This window comes from Acinonyx jubatus, chromosome A3 (genome assembly GCF_027475565.1).
Source record: "Acinonyx jubatus isolate Ajub_Pintada_27869175 chromosome A3, VMU_Ajub_asm_v1.0, whole genome shotgun sequence".
Taxonomy (NCBI): Eukaryota; Metazoa; Chordata; class Mammalia; order Carnivora; family Felidae; genus Acinonyx; species Acinonyx jubatus.
The window spans coordinates 55,977,181-55,992,762 of record NC_069388.1 but is presented as its reverse complement, the minus strand read 5'-3'; the positions used below and the strand labels follow the sequence as shown (position 1 = coordinate 55,992,762).

General features: G+C 40.1%; 1 protein-coding gene across 3 annotated transcripts in view; it reads left to right on the top strand.

Annotated features, from left to right (window-relative positions):
• TMEM182 (transmembrane protein 182) overlaps positions 1-15,582 on the top strand; it is a 289,973-nt gene that overhangs the window by 229,491 nt on the left and 44,900 nt on the right. Inside the window, exon 5 of one of the 3 annotated variants that reach the window (XM_053200373.1) lies at positions 6,074-6,216. The exons of the other annotated variants lie outside the window; for them this stretch is intronic. Coding sequence (XP_053056348.1) covers positions 6,074-6,201 — 128 coding nt within the window. The 3' untranslated portion in view covers positions 6,202-6,216. Of the gene's footprint in view, positions 1-6,073; positions 6,217-15,582 lie in introns of those variants that run through there. 3 annotated transcript variants of the gene reach the window in all.

Sequence of the window (15,582 nt, the reverse complement as noted above, 5' to 3'; positions counted from 1 at the left end):
AAGGCAATATGGTTTGCCTGAAAAGGTCCTGGAGAAGGGGAGAGGGGAGGTCTGGGTGCTTGCCCTTGTAGTTCTGTGATTTTTTGCAAGTCACTTAACCTTTCTGACATTTATGACATAACTGGATTGAAACAGATCCTCCCTAAGATTGCGCTCTGCTCTGGGATTCTCTCTTGATTTTTTGAAAAGGAGGACGAGGTAGACTGTCTTTAGCTAGACCAAAAAAGTTATACAAGGGCAGAAAAAATAATATTTAGAAATCATATTTAGAAAAAATAAATAATTGGGGCACCTGGGTGGGGAAAGTGGGTAATCTGATTCTTGATTTCGGCTCAGGTTCTGATCTCATGGTTTGTGAGGCAGAGCCCCATGTCAGGCTTTGCGCTGACAACGCAGAGCCTATTTGTGATTCTCTCTCTCTGTCTCTCTCTCTCTCTCTGCACCTCCCCCCACTCATGCTCTTACTCTCTCTCTCTCTCTCTCAATAAATAAATAAATAAATAAATAAATAAACATTAAAAAGATCTTTCCTCTCTCTTTCTAAAAAAATAAGAAAAAGGAAAAAATAATAATCATTACCAGAGTCACTACAGGCCTCCTGGGATCTAAAGGTATTTGTGAAAGAACAGGGCCTTGGGAATCAAATGGAATCAGGTGCAGTTGCTATCTGTCCCAGATTACAGAGAAAAAAGGGGCATAGACACCGTGGACGTGTGACCGACAAGACTTTTACAGAAGGAAGGCCTGTGTGTGTTTATAGCAGGGAAATGAATTCCCTTGAAAAACATTTTTTTGACATAGTTCCCTAGTGATGAGCAGGACCCCAGGAAGCTCCAAAGTTTTCACATGACTGAATTGCCCTGCAGTCCCTGCTCCCCTTCCTGCCTTTGCCTGGCAACCAGAGAAGAGACCACAGTGGTAATGGAACATGTCCTCCTTACCAATGGCCGCCTTCTAGAAAATCTGAAACACATCTCCCTCCGGCCCCAGGTGAATGCCACGCACAAGTAAGGTGGCTCTCCTTATCTGGGAAGAGCAGCCTGTGGGAAGGGATATGATGGAGTGAGCAGGGACCCCAGACTTGAAGTCACACATTCAAGTTCTCCTTCTGCCGCTGACTAGCAGCGATGTATTAGAAAACTGGGTTAAGTCTTTGGTCTTTTTTTCATCCATAAACTGAGAGGGCTCATTGTCTCCTACAGCTGCTGTATGGATTAAACGGCGATAAAATATACAGTAGTGCTTCGCAAACTGTGTAATTATTAAGTATTATTACCACGACATTTCCCCCTAATTAGTAGAATATTCTTTCTTGATAGGGGTTCCCCATTCTGGCTACAAATATATTTGATGTCGCTTAGCTCAAGCTCTAAAACGAAGCTGTTTTCTTGCTAGTTTTCTATGAGAGAGACATTTTGTAATGGTTATGCAGTGGAGTTGAGGAGAGAGGGAAGGGAAATCAGATTAGCCGGGCTCAGCTGAACACCGAAGGGATGTTTCAAAGCTTGGAATAATTATAGTTTAGACGCCGAACCACAAATAAACATATTTCCAATGATGAAAATAAGCCCTGTGGATGTCTGGATGTAGTAATTCTTTTCTTTACAACTTTGGAGCGCTCGGCTCACTGAAAAAAATAAAAGGGCAATAAAAGGAAACATGAATATGAAAACTGCCTTCCTTCCCATCCTGATTTTTTTTTCTTTTTTGTCCAGAAGTGCATTGTAGCTGCATACTGTCCTCTCCAGCATCACTAAAGCTTTTATATGACTTTAAATTTCAAAGCTACAGGTGGCCCACAAGTGCCACACTTCAAAGACAGTTTTGATTAAATGAAACAATATTTGTGTAATACAGACCCTGGGATCTTTGAACTTTTCCTGTTCAATTCATCCTACAAAGGTTCAATCAGGGGAGATCAGAAGATACTGCGCCCTGAGCCATTTCCATCTGTCACTCAAGTTTGTCTTTTCAAATATCTTTTATATCAATCCAGGAACAACAATTTATTTTGAGGATGTAATAATCATAATTCAAAAGCCGCTTTCAAAGAGGCAATGTCCTTTGCTAGCAAGTGCGGTGTAGGCCCACATACGCACTATTTGAAGTGAAATTTTAAGCCTTGGCAGCTTTGTGATTCCTCGTCATGTTACAACTTGTCTTACTATTGATAACTTGCACTTACTGCCAACAAAAAAAATCTAGCCCAAGAGACCCAGCGTTTGGTGAGCCTTTGTATCAGTGACTGGAGCGTATTTCACTTCTGAATCTTGTGGTTTTGCCTTCAGTGAAAGAAAAACTGATCCTAACAGTTTTAAACTTGTTAATTCAAGCCATATGTCAGAAACCCAGTCTCCATATGGCGCCATACCACCTTATATTTACAGGGGCCTGCTTTTCAAAACATTATTCTAAAAGCTATATTTGCCCCCAAGTTAATATGTGTCATCCTGTGCCATTGAGCACTGTTTTTAAATATTGCAGGCTAGGAAGCTGCATGCTGATATTGCAAAAAATATACTGGTTATTAAAAACTAATTACCGACTGCGTTATTGGCAAAAATGTGCTAATCAAGTCCTTGAGTAGGGAGCGTACTGAAAAGAATGCCTTGCCAATCCTCTCTCGGCAAATATGGCAACAAGGAAAGAGGAAACAGAGAAAGGAAAATCATAACCTTGTTGCCGAGAAATAAGCCTTGAATGTTTCCGTGCAAAGTGTCCACAGCAGAAGTACAGTTATCACCAAGAGGCAAAATCTCTTTCCGCTCTCAGCTTTGAGGAGAAGGTAGAAATGAGGTGGCGAATCAAGTATCTGAAAACTCCAGAGACTAGCAAGTGCCTCCTTCACTCCATTGCTTTTAAATTGGAGTCTCTAGCCGGCAATCCTACGGACCCAGAATATTAGGGAAGAGTCTCCTACCGACTATGGAGTTCACTGTCCCAAACACCTACAAGGAGACTACAGATGGATTAGAGCATAATTATCTTCAAACAGCTTTGTTTGCTCTGCAGAGTCCAAGCAAGCATGGTTTTGATTTGAGAGATGAGCTTTTGAACGCAGTTGGCACTATATAGACAGTCGGTGCATGTACAACATATCATTTTTCTTTTTCTGGATTAAAAAAAGTGTTTTCCTTGTGTCTGTTTCCTAGTGGGCATTTGTATCTCCGTCTTACTTTGGAGACTTGCAAAGTTCACTGGCAAGATTCTTACACATGGAGGACTGCTTGCTCTAATTCAGTTCATTCCTGAGTCAGTTTCTCTCTCTCTCTCTTTTGTATTTCATACATTACTTCCCTGTTCCTTCGTATTCTTTCTCTTGTGTAACTCCTTACCTTCCTAGATCCTTCTCCTTCCTTTCCTTTCCTTTCCTTTCCTTTCCTTTCCTTTCCTTTCCTTCCCTACCCTTCCCCATTCCCCTTCCCCCTTCCCCTTCCCCATCTCCTTCCCTTTCCCCTTTTCCTTTCCCCATTCCCTTCCTCCCTTCCCCTCCTTTCTTCCTCTCCCTTACTCTCTCACTCTCTCTTCCTTTTTTCCTTCCTTCCTTCCTTTCTTCCTTCCTTCCTTCCTTCCTTCCTTCCTTCCTGACAAATCAAAACATGAGGTTTTTCTCCAAAACCTATGAAAGGATTCCAAGGCATTTTCTAAACCATGAACACAATATCAGTTATAAATATTGCAATACCTTTACAACTTTTTCCATGATGATAAAAAGGTTGTTACATGCATTGTTTCCGAATCATGACAACTAAACTGAAAGAGACTTAATCTGAGACTCCACCTTTTTCCTTAGGCCTCAACAAATATGCAGATCAATGCTTCTGCTTTAAAATCAGGACAGGTCTGTAGTGGGGCAAGAAATGATGGGTGCATTCAAGGAAATGACTAAGTCAATTTCATGACTTAGTAACTCTTCATGGTTTCCATAACATCCTCACTCCTTAGAACAAAATTTAGCAGTTTTCTGAAATGAAAAACATGTACATGTGAATGGTCTGGTCAAGGGTGGAGAAAAAAAAAAACCCAATCCTTTCAGGATCTTCCCAGTTAGTTTAAGTTCCCAACCAATCAAGCATGCAGGTTGCACAACCCCCTTTACCGCTGCTGTGTAGGAAAGGATGGAGTGAACTGGCGCACTGCCTCTCACCCTGAGTCCCTACTGGATTGGGAGGACCCAGCCAGCCACTGAGAGCGGGACTGAAGGGAGAGCGCTTTCTCTAGACTATTTGGTAAAACCCAACTCAAATAGCCCACTACTTGACATGGTGCTCTGTTATTTGCAGCTGACATTTGGTTAAGACTGAGAAATGATAACCAACTATGATTTCTGATAGCAGATTAGCCCAATCACTATCTTAGTCTGGGAAACATGTCCCAGATTCCCTGCAAATGGAACTTTGCTTTGTCAGGCATCTGGTTGAGACCGCTTGAAGTCAAGGTCCGCAGACCTTCCAGGCCAGCCCAAAGATGAGTCCCGATGGATGTCAGTTACCCTAGTTTCCTTCCCACCGGCAATGACAGTCACTCACTCAAATTTCCCATGCTATGGAATAAAAGGAATGTTTCCAAATTAGTCCAGTAGTAAAATTGCTTAATTCTACCCATTACCAAGGTAGAAAACTAATCTCTTATAAATAGGTATTTCTTAAGGATCTCAAACCCTTTAGTTGTTTTTGTTTGTTCGTTTGCTTTATTTTTTTCAGCGTTCCTCTCCTGCTTATATCTCTCACAAATACCGATGCTCTACTACAAAGGCCACTGGTGAAACCTGTAGAGCTCTCCCCCTGCTTTTTATTTGGTATTATAAGAAAATTCTGGTTCTGATATACATTCACTTTCTTAATCAAAAGAGACACTTTCTGATTGATGCCCACAATAAATACCACATGAAATTCTGTGACTCTGAGGGCTCTCGAGTTAATAAAACAAGTAAGCTTTGGTCTTGGAAGACTGAGATGTGTTTGCATGGTTTAAGAATAAAAACATATTACCCTAATAGAGCCCTGTAATTGTGCATTCTCGGTACACTGCTATCAGGAAACATCTGGCACTGCCATTGAGGATTTATGTAAGTGCTACCTGAGCACAATCTAGTATTTAATCTAAGCCCGTGACTCCTTAATCTAGCATGACTCCCATAGAACTTTCTGTGGAGGATGGCAGTTGATGGAATTTCTCAGGGAGCCAACTGCCGGACAGTTACTAAATTCTCTTCTAACAAGCCGAGTCACTCAGGACATACTAGGTTAACTGACCATCAGCAGTGATTCCACAAGATAAATTACACACAGTGAATGGCCCCCCAGGCTGCAGCTTCTGATAAATTATTAATGTCACAGAATCAAAATGATTAAGTTGTAAGCAGCATTTTTTTTTTTAAACTGAGGCTATTTGAAATGTTCTCCCTTTTTCTTCACATTTATCCTCTGATGTTACCACTTCCGTTGTTTACAATAAGGATAATAAAACATTAATCGGATCTTTAAAACTTAAGTAATGGTGTCTTATTGAAGTAAATAACAACTACAATCTGACAGTGGCGTTTCCTTCCTCCGTATTAATTATAGTTGCCTTTTAGGAATTCTACATTTCATTATATATAAATGAGTACATTTACGCATTGTAAGTGCTGTCTAGGATTTTGTTTTCAAAAATGCATAGTTCTAGGTCATGGCCTTTTGAAATAATGGCGCGACACTGATGCCATGGAAGGAAACTGATGTTTTACTAGAAAAAGGAGGCAGCATGTGTAGTAATGACATTAATCATCCCATTTTCTTAGTATAAGAAGCACTTTGCATATTTCAAAACTGCAGATTAGAACGTGTTGGTCTGGAACAGGCATAATTTAATTTTAAGGAAAGTGAAATCACAAGTCCTAAATTACGTTTTCGTATCAATTGGCTTCCACACGTGTGGTCCCAGTCCTTGTTTTATTTCTAAAGGTAAATACAGACGTTTTAAAATGACGTTTTTGTTGTTCTGGTCCCTTCAAATAAAGAAATTTACACTAATTTTTCAATGGAACTACTACTACACTTTGTAAAACAAAAATTCTGTCATTGATATGCAGATGCTTGGTGGTTACTCAGCAGTCATCCACCCTTACCCCACTCCAGGAATCCCTGTAAATGGAACTTTGCTTTGTCAAGCATCTGGCTGAGACTACTTGTGTCAAGGTTCAGGCCAGCCCAAATGTGAGTCCTGTTGGATGTCAGTTACCCTAATCTCCTTCCCATTGGCATGACTGGTTCAAGAGTGGGCATGTGTGCATATATGCTCAGTATGATCAATGAGACCTAAAGGGGGATCTACTTGCGGGTGACGGGCAGGGACAGGGGGTATGGGGCAGGAGATGGATAGGAGGAGAGGTTCTTTCCCTGAATAACAAGACAAAATCTCTTGAGACAAAACCCTCTGATCTTTCTGTCTGTCTCCACCTTTTGACCTTAAACATGAATGTGATGCTGGAGATGTAGCCACACCTATGCCTTTGACCCCTGATGGCATCATGAAGTCCAGAAACCTGTTCCAGCATCTGCCTTCCACTGGGCTTCCTGTCACGGAGAGAAATAAGCTCCTGGCTTTTTAGTTCACTCTACTGGGGTTTCTTATTCCTTGCAGCCAAATGTAGCCTAACTGATAACAGTTACCAGGAGATCATGCTCTTTGGAAATGAGACCAGCCAGTGTACCAATGTCCAAAATTAACTCATGCGATGATATTATAATTGCTTTTCCAGTAAAATGACTATTTTAAAAGATACTAGCTTTGTACACTTTCTCTTCTCTAATAAAAAAAAATGTGTTATTCTGAAATCTGGGGTGATACTTCCTGAATTAATCCCAATTAGATTTATTAGCAGAAAATGCTTGCTGTGTCAAAGAAAACAAAGCCACAATTATTTCCATGCCTTTGAGGGACAGAAGGGCCTTTGTCAAACTTTCATCAACTTCTTTTAACTCATTTGTTTGAACCCAGATGTCTGGATATTCCCCAAGTCTTCATGCCCACTAGAGTAATGCTGTCCTTTAAGAATTAGGGAATACTCTAACACTTATCCCGTATGTTGTAGGAATAGTGTTCTCCCTGGCTGTGGTTGGTGATGTTACGTTTAAAAAAACCTTTTTTAAAAATATTTATTTACCTTTGAGAGAGAGAGAGAGAGAGAGAGAGAGAGAGAGAGAGAGAGGGAGAGTGCAAGCAGGGAGGGGCAGAGAGAGAGAGGGAGACAGAGGATCTGATGGGAAGCAGGCTCTGTGCTGATAGCAGAGAGCCTGACATGGGGCTCGAACTCATGAACTGGGAGACCATGACCTGGACCAAAGTCAGAAGCCCAGCCAGGGAGCCACCCAGGCAACCCAGTGTCCTCTGGTCTGATCTCTGGCTCCGTTCGTTGCTGTTTCCTTCTCTCCAGCACGGTGTTGACCCAGGCATAAAATGCAGTTAACTTTTCCTGGACGACATTTATTCTTTCTAAATATACTTTTTAAACTTCCAACCATGTGGATAAAGATTAATGTTGCTGAGGTCAAATGAAGTATTGTATGTAAAGTGCCTAGCACCGGTGTGCACATGGATATCTTACCTTTCAAAGCAGAATCCATTCCTGTTTGGCCCCTGACAACATATTTGGTCTCTACACACTTTAACAAAACGGGACCCCTAGTAACACCTAACAGTTACAGTAGCTGAAAGGACTAAATGCAATACTGTAAAAAAAACTACCTGGCAAATAGACTCTCTATTATTATTATGGTTGTGACTTTTTCCCCCCTCCAGCCTCTCTTTAGCAGGTGCATGGCTGATACCACTCTTTCCTTTCTTCTTGTCCATTAACCTATGGATATCAAAATAGCAGTTACAATGCAAACTTACCCGAGAGTCTGTGTAATCCACAATGCTGTGTATGATTTATTTCGTTAAAACAGAATCTTGCTAGGTATCGAGGATTTTATTTGATTTTTGTTCTGTTTTGATGTGTGGACTACACATTGCTTTTGATGTCCTTAGTGCTTTTACGGGCTCATTTGATGGGGGTTTGTATTTGATCTGGGGCTTTTACTTTCCTGTATCTCAGATGTGTTTGCACAGAGAGAAACATTTATGCTCGTTACTAATCCTCTCTCAAAACAACAGAATTCATGGAATATACCAAGATGGTCTGTTTTGAGTTCAAAATTAGCTTATTCTCTTCGTCCCTTTAGAAACTGGAAGACTCGATGGCTTTCAATAAACCCGAGTTTTTTGTCCTTTAGCTAAAAAGAGAACATTCTAAATATAATGAGTTCCTTCTGGGAGAGTTTTATTCATCGTGCTATACTCAAGTCAAAAACAACTGTCCAAAAGGTTTTGATGGTCCAATACATTCCTGCTCATTTGGGTAAGGCCAACGAACTCATCTGAAGATCAATTAGTTTCTATCAGTGGGGTAACACACAGATTCCTAGGTGCCTTCACAGCGAATATTTTAATACAAATGCTTTATTTTTGTTTCTTTTTTTAAGAAAGAAAACAAAATGCCATTCTCCACATAGGAAAGGTGACATTTTTGAAAATCATTGACATTTTTCTATATCCTGGGCTATTTCAAGCAGTGACATTATTGAATTAATTCAGCAGAAGTAGAAAAATTGCCCACAGAGTATTCAGCCAAATAGAAAGTCCAAAGGTGTAAATATGATCAACTGCTGAAGAATTCACATATTTAGAATTACCCTTAATTTCGTGACCTTGAGCCTCCTCTTATCAAGCTGATAAGATCAAGCAGTAAGGATTGGATTTAAATTTGTGCATCACATTTTAGTTCCATTATTTCTGTTCATATAAACATTTTTTGTATATAAAAGCATCAATAACTGTGCTTAGAACAGCTATATTTCTGAAAAAAAATGTCTATAAAGTGGAATTTTATATATAAAACCCTAGAAATGAATTTGGAGTGTTCTATTTGTGGATTATAAAATCGCAAGCGATTTCTTTGTTGTAATCTCAAAAACAAACAAACAACCCTTAGATTAAGTCCAAAGGTCTTAAGGTGGGCTTTGGGAAGAGAGTGTAATAATTAATTTCTGTCTATATTTACTTAAATACAAAAGAATTTGAGTTTCACTGGGACTTAATATATAAACTATCTCACCCTCTCACCCAGTTGGAATGTCAGAGGATCAGGGATGTATCCCCCAAATGTACACTGACCAGTCAGACCGATCAGGACGAGCACCAGCCACAGAGCTGCAGGTGTTGATGCTTAGATGCTCTATCTTGGGGGGGAGATATGAAGTCTAGGGGGAGAGTCAGGTTAGTAGGTATTTGGGGAGGCCCAGGAGAGTGGCTATTTACATCCAGAATGAAAGTGACTCGGCTATTTTAACAATCAATACTGCATTCCACCTGTATATCAATCCCATATGAGACCATACGGTGTCCATGGTAAACTGAGGGAGAAAAACTCTTCCATCTGGAGCCATGGACAGGGAAGTTTCACTCACAAAGATGCCCAATGCATCAGTACCTAGTGCAGTGTTTGTGCACCTAGGGAAGCAGACGTAAGAAATGGATCCCGTAGTTTTGAGCAGACTCACCAGCACAAAATGGACAAATGATTTATACTATTCTTGTAAAGAAACCTCTGATTTAAGATACAGCTGGTGACATAAGCCCACGTTGCACCAGTCAATGGAAGAGCTGGGATATGACACTCCTGGCAAAGATCTTCCTCAGCCACATTGTGACATTTAACATAGCTAAGTGACAAGAGGCTGAAAAAAGGAAATACGTAAACGATCAATAATATTTAAAACAGGGATTTATATCCAATATGAGTAATGTTGAACTGCACTCCAGCGGTGTCTTGTATTTTAGATAATATAGAATGACACATGGTGGTTAGGGAGACATTTAAAAATATTGTTTAATATCATCATCACCGACTCGAGCTTTTAAAAATCTAAATTTTAGAAACTCTAGTACATAGAACTGGGTTAATTTCATTTTTTTAATTATTCCGCATCGACCTTGCAAGGTCCCCTTTTGTTTAAATTGTTCTTTTTCATTTGCCGTAAGAAGCATCCATGATTCATGAGTATACATGAATCCCTCGCCCAAGGCAAGAACTAACGTTACCAATAATTTACATATGTATATATCCCAGGTTTAAAATGTTTCTATTTTGTATATGGGTCTATGTTTCTAATGAACATAATATAACAATACACTAGTACTCCCTTTTTATTCCCCCAGGCCTTTATTGTTTTGCAATAATATCAAACCATCCATTTACAAATTTTCTGGTCTCCCATAAGCTGCTGGAATTAAGTAGGTATATCTTGGGATCATGTAGCTGTTTTTATTCACTTTGGTGGATACAAGAAGGGCCAAACCAACAGCTAGAACAGACGTTCTACCTCAGCTGGAGTCCAGTGGGAACCCTGGAGCATGCCACACTGGAACACGTAAGGGGGGGTGGGCAGGAAGAGCTGCTCTTCATTGGTTTGCAAAGAGAATTCACTGGAGAAGTAGTGAACAAATAAATGGTCATCATGAGTCAAAGGTATTAATCATTTAGACCTTCAGCCTACGCCACAAAGTTTTTCTTTGTCTGATACCCTCCCCTGAAATAAATTTACCAGTGAATCCCAAAGATTGAGTACAAAGAGGACACTCCATATTTGCTTTCTTTTCTAGAATTTGCCATTGTCTTCAGTCTTTATGGGGAAGTCTAATAATTCCTACAGTAATTTGGGGGTTGAGTGTCCATGAAAATTAGCCTTGCTCTATGAGTTTTAAGCAATGCAAATTTCAGAGCACATTGGCTGTTATAGAATTTTTTATCCAAAATAATGCTAGTTTAGTGCATGCATGCATGCATGCATGCATGCAAGGTTGTGTGAATATATATATATATATATATATATAGCCATAAGATAAAGTCCACCTGTCACCAATATAATGAAGCCTATCAAAGCATACAGGAACCATGTCCGTTTGACTTACTATTTTATCCTTGGTATTTAGCAGAGTAAATGGCACATACTGGGTGGTACTTACTATATATTTATTGAATGAATGAATGAGTCCAGAAAATCTTGCTTTGTTGACAAATTCTTTTGAGCCTATGTGTATCATGTAGGCAGTTCTGAGCTTCCAAAAGCTTGGCTTCAAAGCCCCTTCTCTTACTCATGAATCCTCAGTCTCCTGAGTGTTTCTGTCATCTGCAATGACCTCTCTAAAGGGCCACGTGACCACAGCTGGGAGACTGATTCTACAATGCAGAGATGTCCGAGCTGTTCCCGGTACCCATGGCAGGAGCTTTCCTCCCTAGGTCGCTTACAGTTTGCTTTTTCATTCTTTGAAAGGACGTTCTTGGGAAGGATTTTCCAATTTGGGGTATTATTATTGTTATTTGCCATCTCTATGTACACGTATATACCACAAATTCACCACAGTGTCCAGTTTTGAAGAGAAAACATAAAACGTCTCCCTAGAGTCCAGACATCCTGCCCCCAGCTACAGCCTCATGTTTCTGCTATTTTTCAAGGTAAACAAATATACAAAAAACCCAAAACACCATACAGTAAGTTGTCTGTATTTGTCATCTCCATTTTCTCACCTCTTATTCTTTTTTTAATCCATTCCACTAATGATTCTGTCCTTACCCCACCAAAATCCCCTTACCTGGGGCATCTTGGAGTTAAGTACCTCAGCAACAGCTGATACGTTGGCTCACTCCCTCTGTCTTCTCTTCACTTGCATCATGATGTGACACTCCTGGTTTTCCTTCTGCTGCTCTTTTTTTTTTAAGTTTATTTATTTCTGAGAGAGAGAGAGAGAGAGAGAGAGAGATTGAGAGGGAGAATCCCAAGCAGGCTCCACACTATTAGTGCAAGTCCTGATGTGGGGCTTGAACTCATGAACTGTGAGATCATGACCTGAGCCAAAATCAAGAGTTGGATGCTTAACCGACTAAGGCACCCAGGCACCCCTCCTACTGCTACTCTTAGCCTCCTTTACTGCTTTCTTCCTCCCTGATGGGTCCCATTTTGTTGAGAAGCTACATTTTGTATTTTAGGCAATTCCAAGAAGTTCCACAAGTGTATATGTCTTCTAAGTCTTCAGAGTCACATATCCAAATATTTACTTGAAATATCTACTCTGATATTTGCATCTCAAACTTTACACGTATAGAGGCACCTGGCTGGCTCAGTCGGTTAAGCATCTAACTCTTGACTTCAGGTCAGGTCATGATCTCGCTGCTCATGGGTTTGAGCCCTACATTGGTCTTTGTGCTGACAGTGCAGGACCTGCTTTGGATTCTCTGGAGCCTGCTTGAGATTCTCTGTCTCCCTTTCTCTCTGCCCCTTCCCCATTCATGCTCTCTCTCTCTTTCCCTGTCCCTCTCTTTCTCTCTCTCTTTCTCAAAAATAAATAAATAATCAGTGGCTCCTGGGTGGCTCAGTCAGTTAAGCAACCGACATTGGCCCAGGCCAAGATCTCACGGTTTATGAGTTCAAGCCCTGCATTGGGCTGTCTGTTGTCATTATGGAGCTCTCTTCAGATCCTCTGTCCCTCTCTCTGTCTGTCCCTCCCCTGCTCTCTCTCTTAAAAATAAATACTTAAATAAACAAAAATAAATATAAACGTTAAAAAATTTACAGGTGCAAAAGAAAGATCCCGATTTGGGGCTCCTGGGTGGCTCAGTCGGTTAAGCGTCCGACTTTGGCTCAGGTCATAATCCCGTGGTTCATGGTTTCAAGCCCCGCATCAGGCTCTGGGCTGACAGCTCAGTGCCTGGAGCCTGCTTCAGATTCTTTGTCTCTTTCTCTCTCTACCCCTCCCCCACTTGTGCTCTGTCTCTCTCTCAAAAATAAACATTTAATAATAATAATAATAATAATAATAATAAAAAGATCCTGATTCTCTACTCCCCAGTGCATCCCTCTCTCAGCCTCCCCTGTAGCAATTAATTCCACCACTAACAAGCAAGTCTTCAAGTTGGACACCCCAGATCATTCATGACCTTTCTTTTCCCCACATGTCTCCACATTGAACTCTTAGCAATCTTTTGGAAAGTATCTTCAGAATATAGCCTGAACTTATGACTTATCAACCCCATTTCTACCATGTATATCTAAGACTCCATTAGTTCTTGCCTCGAGATAATAGACAATAACCTTGTAACCGACTCCTTCTTTTACTTTTTCTTTTTTTGCTCCTCTATAATTCATTTCCTCCAGTAAAGTCAGAAGGATTTTTACAGTCATGACTCATTCTCCTACCTAAGAATTCCTGCATCTCACCATCACACTCTGGATTATAACCAAACTCTTTTTCAGAGCTTACCACTGACCTGGATTCTGATTCATTCTTCTTCTTTATCTCCTAACCCCAAACCAAGTACAACCTTCACTCCACACAGTGCTCTTGCTGCCTTTGAATACACCAACATATTTTTCCCCAGTCTCTGGGCCTTTGAACCAGCTGTTCCCTTTTCTTGGAAAAAACCTCTGCCCAGATATTCCAAGGGCTTATTCGTTTCTGTCATTCAAGTCTGAGCTTAAGTGTCATCTCCTCTGTCACCTTGTATGAAGATCAGCCATGCAATTGCAGCTGATAGATCCCCACCAGAAAAAAAAATAAACACATATACTTTATATCCTCTCCCATTGTTTTCTTTTTAGCACTTTTCAATATGTGACATTATCTTCTTTGTGTTTGCTCATTTGTCTCCCCAACTGGGACAATGGTCTGACATGTGCATTGTATGAATATTTGTTAAAACAATGGCTGGAACAAGGGAAGGGAGTGTAACTTTCCATCCGCGTCTTTTTAGAAGTATAATTTTTTAATTGCAAGGATTTCTTTTTTAAAAAATTTTTAATGTTTATTTATTTTTGAGAGAGATCGAGAGAGAGACAGAGCATGAGCGCGAGAGGAACAGAGAGAGAGGGAGACACAGAATCTGAAGCAGGCTCCAGGCTCCGAGGTGTCAGCGCAGAGCCCTACGTGGGGCTTGAACTCAAGAACCACGAGAGATCATGGCCTGAGTGAAGTCAGAGGCTCAAGAGACTGAGCCACCCAAGCTCCCCTTAACTGAAAGTATTTCTGAGCTGCCAATATCAGGCTGCTTCCTCGGCATAGATATCATGTTTTGGTATTTTAAACGAGGAGTCTAGCTAATTTCCAGTGGGTGCCTGTGGCTTGCTCTCTGACAGTTGGTCAGGTTTAATGTAGCAGCATGCTTCCCTAGAATCAGCAAATCTATGTAAAATTTCACTGACTTTCATATATATCTGGGAAGTCCTATTCAGGAAAATCAGCTGCAGCTTTTGGCATCGTCATGACCATACCCAATTTTAATTTTTCCTAGCCATCCTGCTAAAGGATTTTGGAGGGTAAACAAGCATGAAATGAATTTTCCATAGCAATTTAGTCATTTAAGGAAGACTCAAGGTCTGGGAACACTTGGAGAAGTGGTGCCAAGTTCTCAACTTCCTCTTTTCCTTTTTTAATACCGATTTTCGTTGGGTGAAAACACCAAAGGCGACTAACGCATTACTAAAACACAGCTATAATATAATTGTGGTTCTTCCTTGGTAACTCTAGACAGCTTACGATGGTTTATCGGGGTCGGGTGCCCTGATAATAAGTTGTCACAGCCGACTGAATGATGCTGGCTCATCATCTGAGCCAGACGTGGCTTCGTGGCTAGCCCCAGCTCAGGTTTTTTCTAATACAGAAACTTAGACCTTGGGAATTGTACAAGGATTATTTGTATTAAATCATCCGTGAAAAACTAGTAGGTGGGTCTCACCTACCAAAATCAGAATTCAAATGATCTTTAAAAGCAGGCAGTACCCTGCCTCCATGAATACCCTAGACCTTAGCTTCTGGACCATGCATCTTACATGTTTCTATCATGACACATTTCTATTTAGTGCCAGTCCCCTCTTCAAGTTCTTCTAAATGTATTGCCATGTTCTCTCGTTAGCAATATGGAAGAATGGTCCAACTTTCACTGTCAAGTGCTTCAAGTCCATTAGAAAATTAAAAGGTGAGAGAGACTCTGACGAGCAAAACCATTTCCTTTAAATGAGGAAAGAAGAAATAGACAAGTCAAAACCTGAATAGTATTAATAAATTATTTGAAAATGTATGTATTAGAAGAGAGATACTTAATTAATTATATAAATATGAAAAGGGACAAGTATAGCCAGCAGGTTCATAATGAATATTTCAGAAGCCGGTGCTTAAAAAATATGTTTCTTAATTATGCTAATTTACAGATTTCTGAAAGAAAGGGTGTTAATGGGATAAAAGAATTTCAATACGTAATATAAAGATGAATCAAAATGAATTGTGAACAAAAAAATGAGAGCAGATGACACACAAATAGGTTATAAATATTATGGTTTCTTTTCTCATGCGTATACCTTGATAGAAAATGTTCTCTTTGTGACTTTAGAGTTTAGAGATTGAAATTTAATAAAGTGTTAGACAAGGAGAGATAAACTCTAATGGCTTCCAGTTGTTTTGTATATTTACTTCTAAAACCTAGACTTCTTACAAGACAATACTTGGTAG